The sequence below is a fragment of the Erythrolamprus reginae genome, chromosome 1 (genome assembly GCF_031021105.1).
Source record: "Erythrolamprus reginae isolate rEryReg1 chromosome 1, rEryReg1.hap1, whole genome shotgun sequence".
Classification (NCBI taxonomy): domain Eukaryota; kingdom Metazoa; phylum Chordata; class Lepidosauria; order Squamata; family Dipsadidae; genus Erythrolamprus; species Erythrolamprus reginae.
Window position 1 is genome coordinate 81732939 of NC_091950.1, and position 26565 is coordinate 81759503.

A 26565-nucleotide genomic window follows, 5' to 3' on the forward strand; every position below is an offset into this window, starting at 1 on the left:
CCTTTTTTTTCAAAAACAAAAAAAGTTATTAAAAAAAATATGGTGGTGTCCATGGACCGACCAAACTGGGTCCGCGATGTCCTCATGACATCTCTAGCAGGTTGCTACCAGTTCAGGTGAACCAATCTTAACCAGAAAGAACCCACTTCTGGTTAATAGGACTTGAAGCACTCTGTTTCTGCTATGCTACTGTCTCTCTCATTTTGGTTAATCAGAGAGGGAGAAAGCTAACATTTTCCTTTTTTCTATTATTGAAAAAGATTTTCTTTGTAATCTAACTAAAAGTAATTAAACTAGTTTGACAAAAATCTAAAAGCAGGCAGCTGTGTTTTTTAAAGAAAAGTTGCTTAGAGAAAGGATATATTAGTATGAAAATCAATTAGAGTACATTCTCTTCTTTTATACCTGCTACTTCCCCACATAAATTATCTTCACCATGTACTGTTATAATATCTGAAACATGTATTATAATTATGTAAATTAGCTGCAAAAAGCAGCTGGGAGAGTAAAGGTGATTTAGAGTAAACTTATAATGGAAAGAGAAAAATTAAAAATAGCATTGATTGTATACCAGTCCTTTCCACAATATTTTCCTTCTTTCTCTACCTCTTCCTTTTAAAGGCTATTGAGAATTCAGTACACATGTATGTATATATATATTTTATTTATTTATTTGGATTTCTAGGCCACCCTTGTCTAGGGAACTCAGGACGGCTTACAGCATAAAAATAATATAAAATAGACACTTATAAAATCCAACCATAAAAGCTACATTCAAAAATCCAAACATTTAAAACCTCATCTTAAAAGCCCAAAACATTTAAAACCATTCAACCGACTTCATCCCATCACATTCATACTATTTGGCTGGAGCAGAGTGTCAGTATTCGACAGCCCCAAGCCTGCCGGCAAAGGTGTGTTTTTAAAACCTTTTGAAAGGCCGGGAGGGTGCGGGCAGTGCTAATCTCTGGGAGGAGTTGGTTCCAAAGACCAGAGCTGCCACAAAGAAGGCCCTAGGCCCCACCAGGCAACATGGCTTGGCTGACGGGACCTGGAGAAGGCCAACTCTGTGGGATCTGACTGGCCGCTGGGATATATGAATCAGGAGACAGTCCCGTAAGTAGTCTGGTCCTAAGCCATGTAGTGCTTTATACATAATAATCAACACTTTAAATTGCGTTCGGAGATCTATTGGTAGCCAATGCAGCTCATGGAGTGATGCTGATACATGGGTATACCTCGGTAGTCCCATAACTACTCACACGGCTGCATTTTGGACTAGCTGCAATCTCCGAACATTCTTTAAAGGTAGCCCTGTGTAGAGAGCATTGCAATAATCAAGCCGTGAGGTGATGAGGGCATGAGTGACTATGAGAAGAAATTCTCTGTCCAGATAGGGCCGCAACTGGTGCACCAGGCAGACCTGTGCAAACGTCCCCCTCACCAAAGCTGAGAGATATTGTTCTAGCCTCAGTTGTGGGTCAAGGAGGATTCCCAAGCTGCGGACCCTCTCTGAGGGGGTCAAAAGTCCCCCCCCCCGGGTGATTGAAGGACAGATGGAATTGTCCCTGGGAGGCAAAACCCACAGCCACTCCGTCTTGTCAGGTTTGAGCTTGAGCCTGTTGACACCCATTCAGATCCTAACAGCCTCCAAGCACTGGTGCGTCACCTACACTGCTTCACTGAATTGAATTACTTTTAGAAAAAATATGTCTATACCAGACGACTAAATTAATTCCTCCTAAAAATTTATCAGTATATGAAGCATAGCAGTAATATCAGTTGGCCTATGAGAAGTATACAATATAAGGTAGCAAATTAGTTGAACTGCTTACATTAAAGAAAACAAATTGCTTAAAAACATAACAGTACTTTTGAATTTTCTAAATAACCTCAATATTTATTTGTGGCAACATAATTTCTTTTCACTAGTCTAGAAGAAGATGAGGAAGAGGAAGAGATAGTCCACATGGGCAATGCAATAATGTCTTTCTATTCAGCACTGATTGATTTGCTTGGCCGCTGTGCACCAGAACTCCATGTAAGTAGTCTTATTTTTTCTGTAGGAAATTTAACACATGCATTTGCTAAATCACCAAAGGTGATTCCGGTTCCGGTTCCGGTGGGAGGAGGAGGGTGGAATATAGCTCCACCGGACTACGGCTAAACATCAAAGAAAATATAGGAACCCCCCCGTTGAGTCAGCAACTGCTTTGAAGTTCTGGGGAGGCGAAGTGTCCCCGTTTCCAGAAATCCTAGATTCGGCGGTGTTCGTGGCGGTGGCGAGCAGTTTGGCCACGAACACGCCTGGAGTCGGGTTGGCGGAGACACGGAGGAATGGCGGCCGCTATTTACAACTATTTACAACTATTTACAACTGAGCCGCGCTGCCGAGAGTGAGTCGGGTGAGTCGGAGAAGGGAAGAGTGGAGGACCGTGACGGCTAGGGAGAGGGAGAGGGAGCAAACCAAGAAACAACTGGCTTGGACGACCCAGACTCCGGGGGAAGTCTTTTTTGGAGGAGGTCTCCTGAAGCTGATGGTCCCCTGGAGGGGTCTCGAGTGTGCAAGGAAGGACAGCTGATGGGAGGAGAGAGCGTGCACCGAGAGGAAAGGAGAGAGGGGAGAAAGAGGGGCGACATCTGAAATTGCCCTCCCCCCACTGCATAGACCCGAGACGCCAAGGAGCTGTATGGTGGGAGCACCCGGCGCCGGAGGGACTATGGAGGAATGAACTAGTGGGAGGAAGGAGAGGAAAGAAAGAGGAAAGAAAGAGGAAGGAGGAAAGAGGAACTGAGACTGAGGCTGTGCCTGAAGCTCGCCCCACTGAGCCCACATGGAGTTTCTATTAAGACCTCATAAGACTGCAGAGGGTCTGGAGACCTGGAAGCATTGTAAGAGCAAAGGAGAGGAAGTGACTGAGAACCCAGAGAAAGACCTGAGAGTGCCAGCCAGTGGCAGTGGCTGGCACCAAAAACTTAACAACAATATGCCAAGATTTCTCCCTCAACAACATTTTTCCCCTGATCAATTCTTTTCCCCCCCAGAACTCACCTTTAAGAACTGGTGTCAGTATTGCTGGCTTGATGGATAGTTGATTTTTAATTATTCCTATATTTTTAGCACTTTAGAACTTTGCACTTTACCAACTTTAATTAATAGCTAAGCTCTGATTTTATATTATTAACTATTAATTTATGAACTTTTTATTCCTATTTTATATTGTGATATATATTATTAGTATTTTAATTATTACTAATTTAATTCATTTTAATATCACTAGGGGGTTTTGTAATTAATGGATGATTGGGGTAAATATGGGACGAATGATTGGTATGAATGCAATGGTTGGGGCGGGTGGGATTATGGTATGAATGTGATAAATGGAAGCAGTATGAATGATAGACTTTGCCCACCTGACGCCGGAGAGGCGGGAGGGGAGGGGGCACTAATCTCTGGGGAGACAGAGGGTCAGAATATTCCTGTGTTGCTGGGGAGAGGCAGATATGGCGGGGGCCGCGGAGTTAGCCGTTCCAGGGGAACGAGGGACCGTTGCTTAATAACGATCCCTTGTTCTGGCTCCGTGAGCCCAATCTTGGGTACTGGTGATGAGTGTAACTCTGGCCCTGGGCTCAGGTTGCTGCTGCTTAATGCCAGGTCGGTGGTAAATAAAGCTCTCCTCATCCGGGATCTGATCCTGGATGAGGAGGCCGACCTGGCATGTATTACTGAAACCTGGCTGGGCCCAGAGGGAGGTGTTCCTCTCTCTGAAATCTGCCCAGCTGGGTTTCAGATATGGCATCAACCTCGACCCCAGGGAAGGGGGGGAGGAGTGGCTATTATAGCCAGGGAGAGCCTTTGCCTATGTGGACTCATTGCTCCGGAAATTGCGGGTTGCGAGTCACTCTTGATGAAGTTGGACTTAGGGGTTCAGGTGGGCTTATTTCTCACGTACCTGCCTCCCAGCTGCGTGTCAAAAGCCCTGCCTGTGCTACTCGAGGAGGTAGCCGGGTTGGCGGTGGAGTTCCCAAGACTTATTGTCTTGGGGGACTTCAACCTGCCGTCACTCGGCGAAACCTCTGGGCTGGCACAGGAGTTCATGGCCACCATGACAGCCATGGACCTGACTCAAGTAGTACAGGGTCCGACTCATGAAGGGGGGCACGCACCCGACATGGTATTCCTTTCCGAGCAATTGAGTAATGGTCTGAGACTAAGGGGCTTAGAAGCAGTGCCTTTGTCATGGTCAGACCATTTTCTACTACGGCTTGACTTCCTGGCTCCAATCCTTCCCCGCAGGGAGGCGGAACCAATTAAGATGTTCCGCCCCAGACGCCTGATGGACCCAGAGGGCTTTCAGACGGCGCTTGGGGTTATTCCAGAGGCACTTGTCCACAGTTCGGCAGAGTCTCTTGCGAAAGCCTGGAACGAGGCTGCAGCAGAGGCTCTTGACCGGATTGCGCCTTTGCGACCTCTCCGTGGCGCTAGACCCCGTAGAGCTCCATGGTTCAACGAGGAGCTCCGGGAGTTGAAACGCCAGAAGAGACGTCTAGAGAAGCGATGGAGGAAGAGTAGGTCTGAATCTGATCGAACACTTGTAAGAGCTTTTATTAAGACTTACAAAGTGGCGCTCAAGGCGGCAAGATGCGCGTACCATGCCGCCTTGATTGCATCAGCGGAATCCCGCCCGGCCGCTCTGTTTAGGGTGACCCGCTCCCTTCTTAATCAGGGGGGAGTTGGGGAGCCCTTGCAGAGTAGTGCCGAGGACTTTAACACGTTTTTCGCTGATAAAGTCGCTCGGATTCGGGCCGACCTCGACTCCAATTGTAAAACAGAGTCGACTGACAACGAGTCAGTCGAGGTGACTGGGGCACGTACTTGTCCACCTGTCTGGGAAGAGTTTGATCTGGTGACACCTGATGAAGTGGACAAGGCCATTGGAGCTGTGAGTTCCGCCACCTGTTTACTGGATCCGTGTCCCTCCTGGTTGGTTTCGGCCAGCAGGGAGGTGACACGGAGCTGGGCCCAGGAGATTACCAACGCTTCCTTGGGGAGGGGAGTTTTTCCATCACTCTATAAAGAAGCGCCTGTGCGCCCCCTCCTCAAGAAGCCCTCCCTGGACCCAGCCGTACTTAACAACTATCGTCCAGTCTCCAACCTTCCCTTTATGGGGAAGGTTGTCGAGAAGGTGGTGGCACTCCAGCTCCAGCGGTCCTTGGAAGAAGCCGATTATCTAGGTCCCCAGCAGTCGGGTTTCAGGGCCGGTTACAGCACGGAAACCGCTTTGGTCGCGTTGATGGATGATCTCTGGCGGGCCCGGGACAGGGGTTTATCCTCTGTCCTGGTGCTCCTTGACCTCTCAGCGGCTTTCGATACCATCGACCATGGTATCCTTCTGCACCGGCTGGAGGGGTTGGGAGTGGGAGGCACTGTCCTTCAGTGGTTCTCCTCCTACCTCTCTGGCCGGTCGCAGTCGGTGTTAGTGGGGGGTCAGAGGTCGACTCCTAGGTTTCTCCCTTGTGGGGTGCCTCAGGGGTCGGTCCTCTCCCCCCTGCTATTCAACATCTACATGAAACCGCTGGGCGAGATCATCCAAGGACATGGGGTGAGGTATCATCAATATGCGGATGATACCCAGCTTTACATCTCCACCCCATGCCCAGTCAACGAAGCGGTGGAAGTGATGTGCCGGTGCCTGGAGGCTGTTGGGGCCTGGATGGGTGTCAACAGACTCAAGCTCAACCCGGATAAGACGGAGTGGCTGTGGGTTCTGCCTCCCAAGGACAATCCCATCTGTCCGTCCATCACCCTGGGGGGGGGATTATTGACCCCCTCAGAGAGGGTCCGCAACTTGGGCGTCCTCCTCGATCCACAGCTCACATTAGAACAACATCTTTCAGCTGTGGCGAGGGGGGCGTTTGCCCAGGTTCGCCTGGTGCACCAGTTGCGGCCCTATCTGGACCGGGACTCATTGCTCACAGTCACTCATGCCCTCATCACCTCGAGGTTCGACTACTGTAATGCTCTCTACATGGGGCTACCTTTGAAAAGTGTTCGGAAACTTCAGATCGTGCAAAATGCAGCTGCGAGAGCAGTCATGGGCCTACCTAGGTATGCCCATGTTTCACCATCACTCCGCAGTCTGCATTGGTTGCCGATCAATTTCCGGTCACAATTCAAAGTGTTGGTTATGACCTTTAAAGCCCTTCATGGCATCAGACCAGAATATCTCCGAGACCGCCTCCTGCCGCACGAATCCCAGCGACCGATTAGGTCCCACAGAGTGGGCCTTCTCCGGGTCCCGTCAACTAAACAATGTCGGTTGGCGGGCCCCAGGGGAAGAGCCTTCTCTGTGGCGGCCCCGGCCCTCTGGAACCAACTCCCCCCGGAGATTAGAACTGCCCCTACTCTTCCTGCCTTCCGTAAACTCCTGAAAACCCACCTTTGCCGTCAGGCATGGGGGAACTGAAACATCTCCCCCTGGGCATGTTTAATTTATGCATGGTATGTCTGTGTGTGTGACTGTTAGCATTTGGGGTTTTTTAAATATTTAAATATTTTAAATTTGTCTGATTGCTTATGATTTGTTTTTACATGTTGTGAGCCGCCCCGAGTCTTCGGAGAGGGGCGGCATACAAATCTAAGTAATAAAAATAAATAAATAAAATGTATTATTTCAGTTCAGACCTGCTTTCAGTGGTGGATCATTCATACTCCAAAAATATTATAAATTTATAATTTTAGTAGAAGAAGAAATAAATTCTATCAAATTAAGATGCAGTAATGGAAATAATTAGGAATTAGAAGGAGTAAATAATTCTAAGGCATTCCAAAAAAAGTGCACCATTCCCTTCTGACTGGTAAGGGAATGGATATAATACATGGGGAAAGTTCTGGGTTTCTTCATCAGAACAGAAACATTTAAATCTTGTTGCTGTAACCACTAAGCTATCTTTATTTATTGAATTAAAAACAAGGTGGTTAGGTTTAGGGATGAATGGAAGCTATTCTAGCAAAGATCTGTTAGACAAGAGGAATTGATGCACAAGGAGTTTTTATATGTTTACTTATTTATTTTCTCCAGGAGTTAATGTTACTCCGCACTCTTTCCTTCTTCATTTATTTTATTCATTTATTTAGTATATGGCATCTTCATTTAGTACATATCAGGAATGGGCTGCTACTGGTGCGGTAGGCGACTACGCACCAAGAGCAGCTGCCAGTCCTAGGGGCGCTGCCATCTTTTTTCTTCAATTTTTTGTATTTTTTGCTTTGTGCGCATGCGCAGAAGCAAGTCTTGTGATGAGGCACATGCAAGATTTCAGCAAATTTTTGCTTCTGCGCATACGTGGAAGTAAAAAAGTTGCTGAAATCTCATGTGCACGTACCCTCATGAGATTTCAGTAAATTTTTGCATGCTAGGGATATGCACGCATGCACACACACAAGATGATTAAAACTGCACATGCAGCACGTAGCAGCCAGTAATAGGATCTTCCTAAAATGGATGTTAAGGTAGAAAAATCTGCCTCCGTTGGCATATTCTCAGTAAATCTTAAACATTTTAATATGGGGAAATCACTGGAAGGGAAAAAATTAAATTGTTTTTAGGTAAATAAAAGAAATATTTGTATTTCTTAGTGTTCTTAAATATTTGTAAAAAAAATAAGAAAATATTTTTGTGAAGATAATAAAAATATGAAGAATTAATGTATCATTCTTTTACAGCTTATTCAAACTGGGAAAGGTGAAGCTATTAGAATACGATCGATTTTGCGCTCCCTTGTGCCAACAGAAGATTTAGTTGGGATTATAAGTATTCCATTAAAACTTCCAAAAATAAACAAAGGTAACTATGAAAACTATTCTAACTCGGGATGGAAAATGGCAGTGGCAGATTGCTTTGTTTGATCTTGTTCATATACTCTCCTTTAAAAGTTTATGCAAAGATTGTTTGTAAAATATTTTAAGTTGCAATTGTATCAATTTTATCATATCATAATTATAATCATGGTTGTCCCTAAGGTGCTTTTTTCAAGAGGCAACTGAACTTTCTGTTTTTTCTTTGAAGATGTTTCGCTTCTCACCCAAGAAACTTCTTCAGCTCCGACTGGATGGTAGAGAATCGAAGGATTCTTCTGTTTCCCCACCATCCATTCCTTACATTCCCCATCATCCAGTCAGAGTTGGAGAAGCTTCATGGATGAGAAGCGAAACATCTTCAAATAAAATCAGACAGTCTAGTTGCCTTGTGAAAAAATCACCTTTGGGATGCCAATAATTTGAAATGAATAAGAATATATAAAACATTACAAAATGAATTTAAATTATATTTAACCAGCTTGCTACATAAATTATATAATAAAGCAAACATTTATTTTACATAAACTCCTTGATTATGTAATTGTCCTATATCCCAAGCCATAGTTTATGTAGAATTATATTTGAAACATTCTAGACTTTGTTTCTTTGTTTATTGAATTTATATTGCCGCCTAGTCATCCATAGCGATTTTGCCTCTTAATCTCTTCATTTTCAGCTATCAGTTCTGTTTTGCTTGTTTTCCTTCCTGTACAGGCCCTAACTTTTTAAAATATATTTGACAGACCTTGCAATCTTCTATTATTCTGATATCTTTTGTCTGTATGATGTGTTATTTTCAGCTACGTAAATAATAGCTCTTCTACCTTGAAAAGCTGTGATTATTTAATGATATAAAAAGCAGCAATCTCTTTTTTGTTGTTTTACGATCTTGTGTGAAAAACAGGTAAACAAGTCAAGGATTTTTCAGATAGTGATATGTTAGTTCCTATGGATGATTACACTGTCAATATTCTGCATCACCCAGAGGGTGATGGGCAGTTTAAAGAGATGAAATATATATATATATATATACACACGCAAACAAACAAACAAACAAACAAACAAACAAACAAACAAACAAACAAATAAATAAATAAAAATCAGAATGACAGATCCCAACACTCAAAACAGATATTCAGGATTAAAGTAAACTGTAGTTTACCTATAGGCATTGGTTGGTAAAACCCATCAAAAAATTCACTAAAGTACAATTTTGCTTTTTTTGTCAGATGGAACAGTCGCTGAGCCAAATATGTCTGCAACTTTCTGTCCTGACCACAAAGCACCCATGGTACTTTTTCTAGATCGTGTTTATGGTATAAAGGACCAAACCTTCCTCCTTCACCTTCTGGAAGTTGGATTTTTACCTGATTTAAGAGCATGTGCTTCACTGGATACAGCTGAGTACTGTTTGCTATTATTCTCTAACCATATTAGAAACATAGACTGACGGCAGAAAAAGACCTCATGGTCCATCTAGTCTGCCCTTATACTATTTCCTGTATTTTATCCTACAATGGATATATGTTTATCCCAGGCATGTTTAAATTCTAGATAGATAGATAGATAGATAGATAGATAGATAGATAGATAGATAGATAGATAGATAGATAGATAGATAGATAGATAGATTTGACTCACTAGATACTCACTAGATGCTTGGAACAAACTTCCAGCAGACGTGGTTGGTAAATCCATAGTAACTGAATTTAAACATGACTGGGATAAACATATATCCATCCTAAGATAAAATACAGGAAATAGTACAAGGGCAGACTAGATGGACCATGAGGTCTTTTTCTGCCGTCAATCATCTATGTTTCTATGTTTCTAGATACAATAAAGTTTAAATGCAGGATAAAAGAAAAAATGAAGAAAGAAACTGAGTAATTCTTTGGTTTTGATCTACAACTCTATGGATGCATTACTTGTAGATTGAGTATCTGCATGTTGTCATACATATTAAAGTAAAAACCACAAGGGAAAAACAGAGTAAAAAAGAATTGTAATGAGAGAAGAAAATGAGAGATGTTAAAGCAGCCGCTTTCCAATATTTGTGATAGTGTGGATACACAAAACATTTCAGGCTGTAAGAACATCTTTTTCAGGAGAAAGGGAAAGCCTGGTAAAAAGTACACACATTAGCTTTGATGATGCTGTCTCCTATATCACACCAACAACCTTTTCTCTCTGTAGTATATTCTGGAAGTTCATTGACATCTGTGATTTTTCCAAACTATAAAAATAAGAGAGACAAAAGCTTTCATCAATATACTGTACATTGTATATGGCCTGAAGGCCTTAAGTTACTGCACAATCTTCTCTGAGAAGAAATATGCTCAGGGTATTCAATAATAAAATAGAATTCATATTAATTAGTCAGTAACCATATTAATGTGTATCTTTTATGCAGATTTCTCTAAGTACCACAGAGACAGCTCTTGCTCTAAACAGATATATTTGCACAGCTGTGTTCCCATTACTCACACGGTGTGCTTCTCTCTTTTTGGGATCTGAGCTTTACATCTCTCTGATTGATTCCACTCTTCAAACAATATACCGTCTATCCAAAGGGCGCTCTCTTACAAAAGCACAAAGAGACACCATTGAAGAATGCTTGCTTGCTGTCTGTCAGTAAGTATTTACATACAATCTTCTTGTATTTCTTGAAGAAATAATACCTATAATATAATTTATATGACATTCATTGGGAGGGGAAAGGAGTAACCTACACAGAAATTTATAATTTGTGGCCACAAGCAATTACAATAGGAGGTTATATACAGGCAGTCCTCGACTTACACCAGTTCATTTAGTGACCATTCAAAGGCCACAGAAAGTATGGGCAAGGATATGGTGAAATCACTGGTATGAGACCAGCTATCACTATTTGCTTGCTTACTAATACTGTAAAGATCTAAAAAGAGATGTTTGCATTGTATATGGTCTAATAAAGTTTTCTACGAAGTCTGCCTTTTTGGAGAAATGAATCTTTTAGACAGCCTTTTTTAAATCGTATTTGTATTAAATGTCCTGCATTTCAGCTGATTCTGTAAATGCCTTCATGTTCATTAAAAAGATTGAAATTACTGTGAACTTCTTTTTTAATTATAGCCACTTACGGCCTTCAATGCTGCAACAACTTCTACGTCGATTAGTTTTTGATGTACCTTTACTTAATGAATACTGTAAAATGTCATTAAAGGTTAGTATTTCTACTTCTGCTGCGGCATTAAATATTTCAGTACTGTGAGTGCCTTTTTCAAACTCTTTACATTTCTCATCTCCTGAAGGAAAGTTAACTCTGCCAATCCATTCCAGTTCAATTCACTTTCTGTCCAGGAATGTTTATTAATCTCTTTTTTCCAATGTTGGCTTGTCTCGGTTAGCTATGCTATGAAACCTTCGACAATACTGAGCAGAGAATTTTAATAGAGCGTGGATGTGTGATAAAGCCAAGACACAGACTTAGTTAAATAAGTATTATTTACATATAAACAAAATATAAACAATCCAAAATATGCACGTAGCAAATACAGAACAAAACAGAATATAGATAACAAGCACAAAGCTAAATATAATAGATAAAGCACGAAGCTTATACAATACAGATAAAGCATGCAGCTTATACAAGCACAGAGCTTGGACACGACTCCTCCGTCTCAGGCAAAAGTAAAAGTAACAAGGAAGTGACTGGGCAGAATCATGAGCTTTTATATCTTCAATGACGCCATAGCCTTGAACATTAACTCTTCAAGTAAATGTTAACTCTTTGAGTGCACTTTAACCCTTTAAGTACAAGTTTGGTACAGATTACAATATGCAGTTTATAATGGCATTCCCTAACACACATGTACTCTGTACTAACAATCTCCCCCTTAGGCGTTGACATTTAAACACAGTCCCACTTAAGGTTTCAGGTTATAATAATGCTGTACTCAGAGTTGCCGCTCTCAAACGTGGAGCAAATACTTCCTCACAGTCACTCTCCATCTGGGACAAACCCTGCGCTACTAATCTAGCCTTATACTTCAGAGCACCACTGGACTCAGTCTTAACTTTATATACCCACCGAGATCCCACCATATGCTCTCCAGGAGGTAACTGTACTTCTTCATAAACATTCAACTCCTTCATGGTGGCTAACTCTTTATCCATAGCAGCATGCCAATGCCTCTTCTCTTTCTCTGGAAACATTTTAAGTTCTCCATAATGCGATGGTTCCACACCTGCACAAGCTACTAAAGCCCTCCTACCGACTGGGGGAGACTAGAGCTAGCTTTTCCTGACAGCAGAGACCCTTTCCATCCAGGTCTCGCTACCAGACCGACAGGTCAGGTTTTGGCAGCAGAAGCAGACAGCAGTCACAGGGCAAGCATTTCTTTCATGGCAACAATACCAGATCATTCAGGTGACACAAGTGACACTGGGCTTCAACCTCCCATAGGGGGCCACCTCAGTCTTTTTTCAGATCTTTGGGAGGAAAGCATGACGGATGTCTGGGTCAGGAAGACAATAATATTGGGGTTCTCCTTGGAATTCCTCTCCTCTCTCGAGGTGTTTCCTTTGCTGCCCCATTTCCAGACACCCTGCAAGAAGGTAACTCATGTAGTTGGCTATCCAGCATTTGCTTCTATTCAATTTTGTTCATCATCCCCAAGACCTCAGGGGTGCAGTGGGGTGGAGGGCACTTCTGAAGCTCAAGGAACTCAACCAGCATCTGGTCTACAAAAGATTGAAGATGCACTCCCTTCATTTCATTAAACTGGAAATTCAGGAGTTGGACTTCTTGACTTCTGTAAACCTCATGGAGGCATACCGCCACACTCCTATTCGTCCAAGTCACAGGCAATTCCTGAGGTTTTGCTATAGTGTTATTTCTAATATGCAGCCCTCCCATTTGGAATGTCCATGATCTTGGACATTCACCAAGATCATGGCAGCACTATCAGTATACCTCAGGGCATTGTCTATTTGGATTCAGTACAACTTGCTAATCCAGGCATCCTCCCAGCTGCAAGCGGAAAGAATCATAGGTACAACAATCTGGATCATGAGTTCTCTGTCAACCTGGACAAATGTCACTTGGTCCCAACAAACTTTTGCACTTAGGGGCACTTATAGACTCTATTACTGGACAAGTCTTTCTTTCCCAGAAGTGGCAGGCCAGATTCAATTAGACAATTAGAGTAGCACTTTTGGTGTTACTGTCCCAGCTCCTGGGGAAAATGATATATTGTATTGACATTGTGCCATGGGCATAGTTCCATGCCAGGCCTTCACAGTGCTTTATAACCACCACTAAGCAACTTACAGAGTCAGCCTATTGCCCACAACAATCTGCCTCCTCATTTTACTGTCTTTGGAAGCATGGAATACTGAATCAATCTTGAGCTGGTGATTATTGAACTGTTGAACTGTTGGCAGAATTAGCATTCCATATTAACCACTGCTACTGCTACTAACCACCGCACTACTGCTCTTATATATACAAGTCTATGGAGAGGGGCGGCATACAAATCTAATAAATAATAATAATAATAATAATAATAATAATAATAATAATAATAATAAGCTAGAGAAATTAGTGAAATACGAAGATCTAAAAATCGAGCTGCAACGACTCTGGCATAAGCCGGTGAAAGTGGTCCCAGTGGTACTTGGCACGCTGGGCGCAGTGCCAAAGGATCTCAGCGGACATTTGAAAACCATCGGAATTGACAAAATCTCCATCTGTCAATTGCAAAAGACCGCTTTACTGGGATCGGCAAACATAATTCGCCACTACATCACGCAGCCCAGGTGCTTGGGAAGCGCCTGACTGGTGATGAAATATGAAATCCAGCATAGTGATCTCATTTGCTGTATTGTACTGATGATGATGATAATTATTTACAGCCCTTAGGAAAGGAACTATAAGATGTAAACAATACAGCTGTCAGTAAAACCAAAGTAAGGAGTTAAAAATCATCTGTCACAAGATCTTCTCTTTCTTCTACTCTGGAGTAGCAAATCTGGGAGAACTCTTGGATTCAAGATATTGCTTGTCCAGCAGGTGAAGGTTGTGGCCATAACCTTTGCCCAGCTTTGGCTTTTGTTTCCCTTGCATCCATTTTTGAAACAGGATACCTTGACAATAGTAACACAAGTCTTGATCACTTCAAACCATTGTATTGTACTTTATATGGGGCTAAATTTGAAAATTACTTGGAAGCTGCAATTGGTGCAAAAGGTTTTGGCTTCGCTGTCTGACAGCTGAGAATCAGTTCAGGTATGACACTAGTTTTGTGAATCCTGAATTGTTTTTAGTAGAGTTCCAGATAGAATTTTAAACCTAAACAATTTGGCACCCAGTTACTTTCAAACCATCTCCTTCCCTTCCCTTTCCTGTTCTCCCCTTCTGTGTATTTAATCCATGGTAAAATGCCCTAATCACATCTCAAAATTATTTGAGTTGGAACCCAGAAAAGATTAATGGCTATTCTATTATTTTGAAGAACCTGATTCTGGAGATCCAGACTATTTCACATTACTATCAACAGGAGACTGTTAACAGTTCAGCAGTCTTTGGTAGGCTAGTCGCTTGATTGATTTTTCATAATAGGAATTATGGAAATGGGTACGGATGTGGTTATGAAAGGTTTATTTTAATATAAATGTTATCACTTCGAATTTCATTATGTTTTGTTGAATCTAGATCACATGGCTGTATATGTTGACTGATTTCTGTAGAGGAAACCAAACATTAAAGAGTCATTTTCTCAGATATAGACACAGTTCAACTGACTTCAACAGCATTGCTATGTAATTTATCCAGTTTTTCTCTTTCAAAATCCATATGCAGTGGTACCTCATGATACGAACCCCTCGAGATACGAACATTTTGAGATACGAACCCGGGGTTCAGAAATTTTTTGCCTCTTGTTACGAACTTTTTCCGGCTTACGAACCCACCGCAGATCCAAAATGGCGCTCCACTGGGCGCTGCCGCCCGGCTGTCACCTTTTAAAACAGCTGGGGGGGCTTCTCGGCGTTCTCCCGAACCTGCAGGAAGGACGTCTTCATGACGTCAAAGCTACGCCCATGGAATTCCCTATTGGGATTCCCCACCTCCGTTTCAGCCTCCAGATCGGCCGAAAACGCCGCTGCCGATCGCAAAAATGGTGCTCCTGCGGGCGGCGGCGCCCGGCTGTAACCTTCTGAAACAGCTGGGCGCTTCTCAGCGGCCTCCGGAACCTGAACCCGAACATGAACTTCTGGGTTTGGCGTTCAGGAGAACGCCGAGAAGCCCCCCGGCTGTTTCAGAAGGTGACAGCCGGGGCAGTGGCGCTTTTTGGTGGCCTCCCGAACCTGAACCCGAACCCGAAAAGTTTGGGTTCGGGTTCGGGTTCGGGTTTGGGAGAACGCCGAGAAGATCCCCGGCTGTTTTAAAAGTTGACAGCTGCGCCATGGCGCCCAGCGAAGCGCCATTTTGCTATTTTTCCCCCTTGCACGCATTAATCACTTTTACATTGTTTCCTATGGGAAACATTGTTTTGTCTTACGAACTTTTCACCTTACGAACCACCTTCTGGCACCAATTAAGTTCATAAGACAAGGTATTACTGTATTTTGCTCTCACCAGTGAGGTCTTGGATTATTTAAAAGCTCTTCCATTCACAGAAGGTTTTGACATGTAGCTGAATGAAAAAGATTAGGAGATTCTTCTGAACCATAGAGCATGGGCCATGAGATAGAAAGCTGCGGTAGGGATGATATTGATTAAAGATTGGGTGTCTTATCTGAGATGCGAATACGCATTATCTGCAAGAGCAAAAATACCTTTTGCAAGATATGACTCATTTAATTGAGACAAATTTTGAATATATGAACAACTGAAAAAGCTTAATTCATTTCTTTACAAAAAAAGTTCCATTCTTTCCTTCTTTCTGTGGATTAAATGTTAGCTGCACATAAAGGACAAGAAGATATCTGATTTGCCAATACAATCTCTTTTTTTGATTGATAGTAACAGTTTGGTTATATTATTATCCAGAAAGTGTTGATATCCATAGTGTAATATAAATCCATGTATTACCCTTTCTTATTTTTTAGAAAGTACAATGAAAGGCAATATTCCAAATGCTTTTCAATGTAAATTTGGTAAAAAGTACATTATTTGTATAAATTAATACTAGATTTGTTGCAGAAAGAATAAAAGGTCATAATCTGCATTATAGCACACCAATACCTATTGATTTTCAGTTTGTTTTAATATACTTCTAAATGTATTTTTATGCTGTTTACAGCTTTTAACAAATCACTATGAGCAATGCTGGAAATATTATTGCTTGTCTTCAGGATGGGGCAATTATGGAACAGCAGCTGAAGAAGAATTACATTTGACTGAAAAACTTTTCTGGGGAATATTTGATTCCCTCTCCCATAAGGTAAACATAAAATTTCAAATTAAAAGCATTGCTTCAATACACATACACCAATACAAACACAAATGCACCTAGAAAAAATGTCCTTTCTATATCACATTCACAATCTATGAGAACATAGTGATTAATAAGTTAGATAATTTTCCTCTACTATAAGTTAGATAAGTTTCCTCTACTACCGTATGTCAGATACATGCTGGGCATTGTTAGATCAGATACTTCTCCCCTGAAAACATAAAATTTTCTCCTGTCCTTATTTTGACTTTTCATGACAAGTGGAAAAACAATATTTTCTAACTATGCATATGGTCAGAAAAGTACTGTTTCACTCACCTGCAGTAGAGGGTATCAGAAGAGGTGTTGTCAGAAGTGGGTTCTTCCTGGTTCAGAATGGTTCACCCGAACCGCTAGTGACCCATTGGTGATGTCATGATGATGTTATGGAACAGTTTAATCGATGCCAGTCCGTGGGAGTCGCCATCTTTTTTATTTAAACTTGTTGAGATTTATTTTTTTTTTAGAAATTTTTGCAGGAATTTTTTTCATTTTTTTTTTCTTCTGCACATGTGCAAAAACCAAGTTTCCAGCACAGTACATGCAGTCCCTATCTCGTTTTTGTCTTTTTTTAGGGAGGGGGTTGATTTTTTTATTTCTTTTTAATTTCTGGAGGGTTTTCTTCTGCACATGAACACATGCTTTTTTAAAAAAATGGATTTTTTTGCAAGTGTGTATGCACCTGTGCCCAGAAGACCACGTGGCATGGGCAGAAGTGAACTGGCAGCAAGGTAAATTAGAACCCACACCTGTGTTACAACCTATTGTAACACAGAGAGAAACATACACACACATTCTTATTTTTCTTTCTTTTTCTAAAACCTGCTTCTCCATTTACTATCAGCATCTACTAATGCTGCTTGTACAGGGCTTTTTTTTAAAACCTTAACTAACACTTTGCATGTTTTTTTATTGGACTTTCCAACCAGTTCCTATCTCTCCTGCAGAAGTATGATCCAGAGCTCTTCCGAATGGCCTTGCCTTGTTTAAGTGCAATAGCTGGGGCTTTGCCACCAGATTATTTAGACACTCGAATTACCTCATTTTTAGAAAAGCAGACATCAGTGGATGCTGAGGGAAATTTTGATCCCAAACCTATCAGCACAGTGAAGTGAGTCATAATATTTTTACTTTTTATAAGGATACTTATTTTGTTAGCACTGCTAAGAAATACTCTGATTCGTTAACAGAATGAATAGCAAGTTCAAAAATATGTTGTTAACTTGATTTTATTGTTACACTGAGTTATATATAGTCCAGTGATGGCGAACCTATGGCAAGTTTGCTACAGGTGGCACATGGAGTCATATCGGAGGGCACATGAGGTGTTGCCCTATGTCAGCTTCAGAGCACATGTGTGTGCTGGCCAGCTGAATTTTGGCTGTTTTTTCTCTCCCCAGGCTTTAGGAAAGCCTTCCGAACCCTTGTAATGGTAGAAAATAGCCTAATGGGCCAACTGGAAGCTTACAAACTGCCAGTTGGGTCGTCGTATCGTTTTTCACCATCCCCAGACTTCAGGAGGCTTCCCTGAACCCTGGGGACGACAAATGGAACAACAGCCTGAACAAACAGAAGTTTGTTTCTGAATTTCTGGTTGGCCCAGTTGGCTGTTTTTCACCATTACAAGGGTTCAGAAGTCCAGAGGATTCAGTGAGGCCGTGCTCTTGTGCAGGGGGCAGAGCGCGGGTGGGGGGGAGGGGTTATGCACATACTCAGGGGGCAGTGCTGGGGTTGTGCACATGCATGGGGAGAGGGCATGGTTGAGGGCAGCACACGTGTGGACACTAGTGCATGTGTGCACACTAGTGCACATGAATACTAGCACATGGGCACATATCCTTTTGGCACCTGAGTCAAAAAAGGTTCACCATTACTGGTAGTCAGTTTTTCTTTTGAAATATGTATACTAACTGATCAATTGATGAGTGATGATTGTGGTGTAAATTTAAATCTAGGGTAAGAAAAGACTGTTGTTTGAATTCCAACTCCCCTCAGTTCCTGCTAGAATGGCCTGAGGCAAAGGTTTGTGGATTGCAATTCAAAAAATTTGGAAGGACTCTAGATTGGTACAAATTGGTCAACCCTTTGATCTGGAATAGAACAGTAATTGCAAGATGCAACTGTAATAAGATTTAATAATAAATTTTATTTTCCAGCCTCTTAATGTAAGTCAGACTGTAATATGTAACTAAGAATTAATATTAATACTTAATCATATATTTCTTATTCAAATTTATACTAGTAATTTTTTTAATGCTATAAGTTGTCTGGAATCACTTTATTTGTTATTTTATCACTTTTATTTATTATTTGTTAAATATATTATTATTATTTGTTATATTTATTATTATTTGTTAAATTTATTTGGCACCTGCCATGGGGCTATTCTATGCAATTTTCAATATTAAAAAGGAAGAAAATGAAAGGAGTGTAAACAGAAGTAAAATAATAGAAAAATAAAAGAAATTACGAAATAGAACACAATAAAAACACATCAATATGATAAAAATATGGCTGGGTGGATAGCAGAATGCAAGGTGTGGGGAAGGGAGTGTGCCATCAATTCAACAGCCACTCAAGTGTGGAACTGCTCCCTTTGGTTCCCAGGCAAAACAGCAGAACCAGAAGGAAGGATAGAAAGGTGGGAGCAAACGTTACCTTAGACTGCAGAGATGGAGAACTACATCCCTTTAAGACTTGTAGACATCAACTCCCAGAATTCCTGAGCCATCCATGTTGGCTCAGGATTTCTGGCAGTTGAATCCACAAGTCATAAAGGAGCATAGTTCTTCACCTCTGCCTTAAAGGGTAAAATGTTCCAAAGGACAAGCACTCCACTTCGTCCACTTGGCTAGACAGCCATAAAAATGTATTTGTTTGTTTTACAAATAAATAAATTGTAAACAGAATTGTAATAACAAAACATAGATTCATATATTTAGTGAAGGAAACATGATTTAACTCATATATTATTTGTATAGATTGTTCTGTTTGTTTTGGAAAAGAATGGCATGAACTGGTATGGTATTATTATTACCTAACTGAAATAAGTTACATATAATACAATCTTTTGATTTTTAGTTTTATACTTCCTGAAAAGTTAGAATTTATTGTCAACAAGTATGCTGAACATACTCATGAAAAATGGGCCTGTGACAAGGTATGTATTATTATAATTCTAACAATTTCCAAATAACAACAGCCACCACTCAAATTTTAGAAATGCATTCAATATGTCTCCATGGCTCTGAGATTATAGTGCAGCATATATTTCTAGCAAGGTCTTTCCCGTCATTTTTTACTTCATTACACCTCTGCGTTTCCTGACAGCTTTTAAAGCTATTATAAATTATCATTACATTAGAACATGTGCATTTCAATTTTAGCAATTAGCAGAAATTTTGACTTACATGCAATTTTTAAATAATTAAATGAATTAAGAACAGGGATGGGAAATGGAAATCAAATTTGCATCACATTTGGAACAAGGATGAGCCATTGTACATGTATGAATGGGGCTGAGCATTTTGGCTTTTAAAAATGTGCTTGTCTATTTCTTTTTGACTTACAAGCTTGTTGTTTAGTGCATTATATTTTAAAATGAAAGACAAAAACATATTAACAGATTGACCATTTTAAATGATAGATACATAGATAGATACATAGAGATAGATACATAGAGCTCCTAAATTCTTAAACCTTTATGTTATTATTGCCTTTGTTATTGGTTAGCAGAGCATAACTCAAGTTCCCTTTTGTTGTTAATCCAACAACATTAAGGAGGAGAAGTAGAGAAGAACAATTAGGTTTAGGTTTAGGTTTATTGGATTTATATGCCGCCCCTCTCCGCAAACTCGGGGCGGCTCACAACAATAATAAAAAACAGTACAGTACACAATACCAAATCCAATGCCCACCCATCCAGTTCCAATTTAAATTAATAATCTCATAAAAAACAGTATATATAAAAAACAGGCACACAGTCAATCAATCAACAAAACAACATGGGCAAGGGGGAGGTGTTTTAGTTCCCCCATGCCTGACGGCAAAGGTGGGTCTTAAGGAGTTTACGAAAGGCAGGGAGGGTGGGGGCAATCCTAATCTCAGGGGGGAGCTGGTTCCAGAGGGTCGGGCCCCCCACAGAGAAGGCTCTTCCCCTGTATTGTGGTTGCTATAGAGTCAGTTTGATCAAGTGCTTAATAGAATATATTTTTTTAATAGAATATATTTTTTTATTGGCCAAGTGTGATTGGATATACAAGGGATTTGTCTTTAGTGCATATATTCTCAGTGTAGATAAAAGAAAAGATACATTTGCCAAGAATCATGAGATACAACACTTAATTATTGTCATAGCGTTCAAATAAGCAATCAGGAAACAATCAATATTAATATAAATCATAAGGATACAAGCAACAAGTTATAGTCCTTCAGTCATAAATGGGAGAAGATGAGTGATAGGAATGATCAGAAGACTTGTTTGTTTGTTTATTTGTTTGTTTATTTGTTTATTTGTTTATTAGATTTGTGTGCCACCCCTCTCTGCTACTAATGGTAATAGTAATGCCATCTTAGTGAATAGTTTGGCAATAGTGAGGGAATTATTTGTTTAGCTGAGTGATGGCATTTGGAAAAAAAAATATTCTTGTGTCTAGTTGTCTTTGTGTGCAGCGCTTTATAGAGTCATTTTGAGAGTAGAAGTTGAAACAATTTATGTCCAGGATGCGAGGGATCAATTTTTTCAACCCTTTTTTTACTTGTCCTCAATAGAAGGCAGGTTGGCAGTTCTGATTATCTTCTGAAATCTGTGTCTGTCTTGTTGTCTAGTATTGTAGGCTTCTTCTAAAGTCTACCACCATTTCTACAGTTTTGAGTGTGTTCAGTGCCAGATTATTCCAGTCGCACCACAAGGCTAGATGTTCAACCTCCCATCTGTATGCAGTTTCATCGTTCTCTCGAATGAGACCAATTACTTTTATATCATCTGCAAACTTCAGTAGTTTAACAGACGGATTGTTTGAGATGCAGTCATTGCTATATAGAGAGAAGAGAAGTGGTGAGAGTACATAGCTTTTGGGGGCCTTGTGCTAATTGAACAGGTATCTGATGTGATTTTGCCTAGTTTCACCTGTTGCTTCACCTGCTGCTTAAGGCATCAGGCTACAAACCAGGAAACTGTGAGTTCTATTTTCGCCTTAGTCATGAGAATCAGGTAGGTGACCTTGTGCCAGTCACTCTTTCTCTCAACTTAACCCATCTTACAAGGTTGTTGTTGTGGAGGAAGTAGGAGAAAATATTAGGTAAGTTTCTGACCCATGCTGAGAACTCTAATTGTCTATAGTTTGTCAAAATCTCTGTGTGCATCCTGATGAATGTTTGTGGGCCGAGACGGAAATCAGCTGTCCATTACTATTCTCCCTGTCAATAGAGATAATAAAAATTTGGTTTCTGGTTTTATTTTTCTCAGTTTTGTATTGTGCCATAATTGCCCTTTCAATAAAGTTATATAGTGCTTTAAAATGCTCTTTTTGTCAGACAGAAACCTCTAAATTTTGATGTACATAAAGAGTTTAGATTTTTCAACTATAGCAGATATGAATTGTCCTTAAATGGCTGATTAATTCTTATGCTTTCTGCTTTGCCCCAGCTGTTCTGGAAATTCAATGTTGCATACTTGTTTTTTAGTCAATTTCTTTAACTGTCACTCTTCTAAGTCTCTTTTTCATCCTATTTGTTTGCTTTGATTAGTCATTTTTCATTATTGTGAGCCATGTAGAAAACATATGCTTTGGAGGCGTCGGGAGGCAGAACCAGGCTCCAGAAAGCACAAAGTAATGTTTGCTGATAACCAGACATGTTCTTCTAATTCTCATAGGAATATCTCGTTGATGTATATAAATCAAAGGATAATTTTTGGATGAATTTTTCTAATAATCCACCTGTGTGATGATTTTGTTCCCAGTTTTATGTATGAGATTACCTGTCCATGTGATCTGTATAATATTGATAAGAGCTTCTTTTTCTATGAAGCTATTATTGTCAGAGGTTTGTACTTATTTCCAATCATGCACAGACCAGCAAATATTGGTCTTTTCCTACTCACTAAAAAGGCATTGTATATTAATGACCATTGTGACTACTACAGACAATTAATTCCTGGAATTAGTTATACAGTGTGGATTATGCTTTTCTTTCCAGAGCAATTGTGGATGGAAATATTCTCCTTTACTTGATGAAAATATGAAGACACATCCTTTAATAAGACCTTTCAAAACCTTGATTGAAAAGGTAATGAAGATAAATTTAAATATTTTTTCAGGCAAAATACAGTTTGCATTAATGTTCATCAATGCTCTATTTATTTTGCCAATGGAAATAAATATCTGAAAATATATTTATTTGTATTGTATTCATTTTTAAAATTTAATAAGCCTTATGTCAGGCCTATATTCATTATGTGGAGTTAGAGATTTTGGCCTGTCATAGTTAGCAGTGATAGAAAAACGGGAAGGGACTAATATTAGAAAAGATTAGAAGCTGCGCAGAAATGACCAAACTAACTATGGAACTTAGAAATAACAAAGATTCTGTCTTTTATAACTGCTGGGACTCTTTCTACTGCTGGGTAGAAAAGGGGGGGGGGGAGAGAAAAAATCTGATTGATTAACAATTGTAATTGTATGTATACAAAAATAACAGTCTGGTGTTCATTTTATTTTAGTAAAAGATTGAAAAAAGATATACTGTATACGAAAACTAACCTATCTATTTATAATTTTTTCTGCTATTTCATTCTCAACTTTATCTCTTATTTATGTACAATGTAATTATTTAACTATACTATATCGGGATATTGAGAATATCCATAGCACAACTTATTATCATAGATCTGCCGTTCACCCACACAACCTTTTAAATGTATTTTCCATTGTTATTGTATATTGTCTATTGATGTTTATATGTTGTTATGTTTTTTGTATATAGTCTTGTAAATAAAAAATTATTATTAAAAAAAAAGATAAATGGTAGGGTGAGAAAGAGAGATAGAGAGATTGATAACAACACACACTCCTTACACAGAGTCCAAGGACAACAGAACTAATGAAGAGACCAGTAATCCCTACACACACACACACACACACACACACACACACACACACACACTAGTAGACAAACAAGTAGACATGACGACTTCCAATGATATTAATTTGGTTCACACTTTAGTATGAAATAATTTAATTCATATTTCTGGAATTAGAATATCCTTATCTTCTATTTTTCATTTTCCTTGATATTACAGTGCTATTTTTCAAATCCATAATATGTACACAAATGCTTACATAATATTTTTTAAAGATATTATATAAAATACCTTGGAACACCCATATGCTAGAAGGAAAAGCATAGAAAAACATTATGGTATTTTTGTGTGTATAGAAAGACAGACAGACAGACAGACAGACAGACAGAGACAGATTGAAAACTTGCAAGTTTATTCCTGGGGGAAAATAATTTAGATTTAATTTAGATTTTTTTTTCTACATGAAACATAATAACTTTTTTTAAGGAAAAGGAAATCTATCGATGGCCTGCCAGAGAATCTCTAAAAACCATGTTAGCAATGGGATGGAGTCTCGAAAGAAACAAGGATGGAGAAAATATGACTCAGCAACGTGAAAATGAAAAGCTCCGTAGTATATCACAATCTAGTCAGGTAAGGTAAAAACAAAGCAAAATGTAAGATTCCTGTTTCTTTAGAACTAATGCTACTTTTATTTTATTTATTTATTTTGCTTTTTGGGAGGGAAGGGAGACAATTATTCAATCTTTTAAACTGTCCAAAATTTGTTCAATTCACAGATCTACATACTTATTAAAATATAATTTCAATTATCTAAAACAAGTAATTTGTTGAAATTTTATCACATTTTGCAGCATTTTAGAACAGCAAGAATCCATATGGGATAATTTTATGAATCAGTATTTGCTTGAATAATTGTTCAACTCAATAACAATGATTAAAAGAATATCAATTACTTAGAATGATATTATTTTCCCTATGTATGCTGATGTTTTCACAGCAGATTGACAAAAAATTAATGTCAGGTTATGTATATTCAGAAAAGTGTAAATAAAAGTTGTTTTTCCTTCAGTTTCTTCCTTCATCGATTCGTCTTTCTGTATCCAGGGTAGCACACAATTCTAAGCAAGTCTAGAAAGGAATCTTTGATAAATAGAGATAGAGAATCTGTGGCCCACCTGTTTTTTCTAAGCAATCACTTTCACCATCTCTTTCTACTGAAAGAAAAATGCATTAGCAAAGGTTTTTGCCTTTGATGTACACTGCTCAAAAAAAAAAAGGGAACTCTTAAACAACACAATATAAAGTAAATCAAACTTCTGTGAAAGTAAATCAAACTTCTGTGAAATCAAACTGTCCACTTAGGAAGCAGCACTGATTGACAGTCAATTTCACATTCAACTTTGTACAGAACAAAGCATTCAATGAGAATATTTCATTCATTCAGATCTAGGATGTGTTATTTGAGTGTTCCCTTTATTTATTTATTTATTTATTTATTTATTTATTTATTTATTTATTTATTTATTTATTTATTTATTTTTGAGCAGTATATTTAGTGACTACTTTGAACTCTGCAAAGTGGCAGAATAAAACAACACCTGCTATTGCAACTGTAGGCTAAACCTCTGTAGGACCCTTTTGATAACTTCTCTGGGCATAGAATTCCTTGTTAGGAGACCACCAAAAACATTAAAGTGAAATCCCTGCAATTGACATTTCAACAGTTCTTTATTTTACTAAAACCATGGTGGTGCAGTGGTTAGAATGTAGTATTGCAGGCTAATTCTGCCAACTGCTAGGAGTTTGATTCTGACCGTCTCAAGGTTGATTCAGCTTTCCATCCTTCCAAGGTTGATAAAATTATGCTGGGTGCCAATAATACAGCCCCCTCTGTAAACTGCTTTTCTAAACTCCCCTTTTCTAAGAAGTCTGTAAGGGGCATGCATAAGCACACTATTGTGCCCACCGCCCCTGTCCTTCTGTCTTATTATCCTTTTTATCACCATTTTATTTTATTTTATTTTATTTTATTTTATTTATTTTATTTTATTTTATTTTATTTTATTTTATTTTATTTTATTTTATTTTATTTTATTTATTGGATTTGTATGCCGCCCCCCTCCGTAGACTCGGGGAAGCTAACAACAATGATAAAAACAGCATGTAACAATCCCATACTAAAACAACTAAAAACCCTTATTATAAAACCAAACATACACACAAACATACCATGCATAAATTGTAATGGCCTAGGGGGAAGGAATATCTCAAACCCCCCCCCCCCACCATGCCTGGCGGTATAAGTGAGTCTTGAGTAGTTTACGAAAGACAGGGAGGGTGGGGGCAGTTCTAATCTCCGGGGGGAGTTGGTTCCAGAGGGCCAGGGCCGTCACACATTTTATACTTTATTATGTTAATACAAACTACAATTTTATACTTGTATGACAAATATATATATAAATAAAATAAAATAAAAATAAAGACAGCTGTAAAGCACTGTGAAGTGCTTTCCCTATTGCTAGAGTTCATTTCTAAAATAACTTTTTAAATCTAATCAACAATCTGTCAGGGTTCCAAGTAATACAGACATAGCAAATAAAATTCTGAGGCGGTAGATTCCTCAAAGAATAGTTTTATTGGATATATCATATTGGGACAGTTTTGATGAAAACCGACTTTGAAAATTCCCGTGGCTTTCACCTAATTAAAAGTAAAGGTTTTTCCCCGTCTCCAAACAATCAGTCACATGGTCCAATAAAGGTGCTGTCTGGTTGCCTGGTAACATCACTTTTCCACTTTCTCTGACCAGGTGTGAGAATGTCTTTGGCTCCCAGGATAAAGTATTTTGTTTTGGCTACAAAACTCTAGCTATCTCTCTTCCCCCCCCCCCCTATCCCTCAGTTTCAGTGTGGCATCACTGAAGCCTCAAAATGGCTTCAGTCAAGTCAGCTTCAGGGTTGACACACTGCTTTACCTATAGTTATGAAGTCAGACAATGAATTAGCAGAAATCAAATGATAAAGCCTACCAGTAGTAAATCTTGCTTTACTATATACACATAGAAAGATTCAGAGTAGCAAAATATAGTAACAACAGTTTTTCTCTTAGTGGCCCGGAAGTCAACCTATTGACTTCTTGGG

At 39.5% G+C, this 26565-nt stretch overlaps 1 protein-coding gene across 3 annotated transcripts in view; it reads left to right on the plus strand.

Moving 5' to 3' along the window:
• Positions 1-26565, plus strand: part of RYR3 (ryanodine receptor 3) — a 285326-nt gene that overhangs the window by 133431 nt on the left and 125330 nt on the right. For 2 of the 3 annotated variants that reach the window (XM_070756567.1, XM_070756561.1), the window contains exons 43-53: positions 1187-1194; positions 1938-2041; positions 7727-7847; positions 9091-9260; positions 10275-10495; positions 10976-11066; positions 16150-16290; positions 17289-17452; positions 19423-19501; positions 22540-22629; positions 23909-24055. In XM_070756567.1, coding sequence (XP_070612668.1) covers positions 1187-1194; positions 1938-2041; positions 7727-7847; positions 9091-9260; positions 10275-10495; positions 10976-11066; positions 16150-16290; positions 17289-17452; positions 19423-19501; positions 22540-22629; positions 23909-24055 — 1336 coding nt within the window. Of the gene's footprint in view, positions 1-1186; positions 1195-1932; positions 2042-7726; positions 7848-9090; positions 9261-10274; positions 10496-10975; positions 11067-16149; positions 16291-17288; positions 17453-19422; positions 19502-22539; positions 22630-23908; positions 24056-26565 lie in introns of all 3 variants that reach the window. The other variant, XM_070756554.1, reaches the window with a different exon arrangement.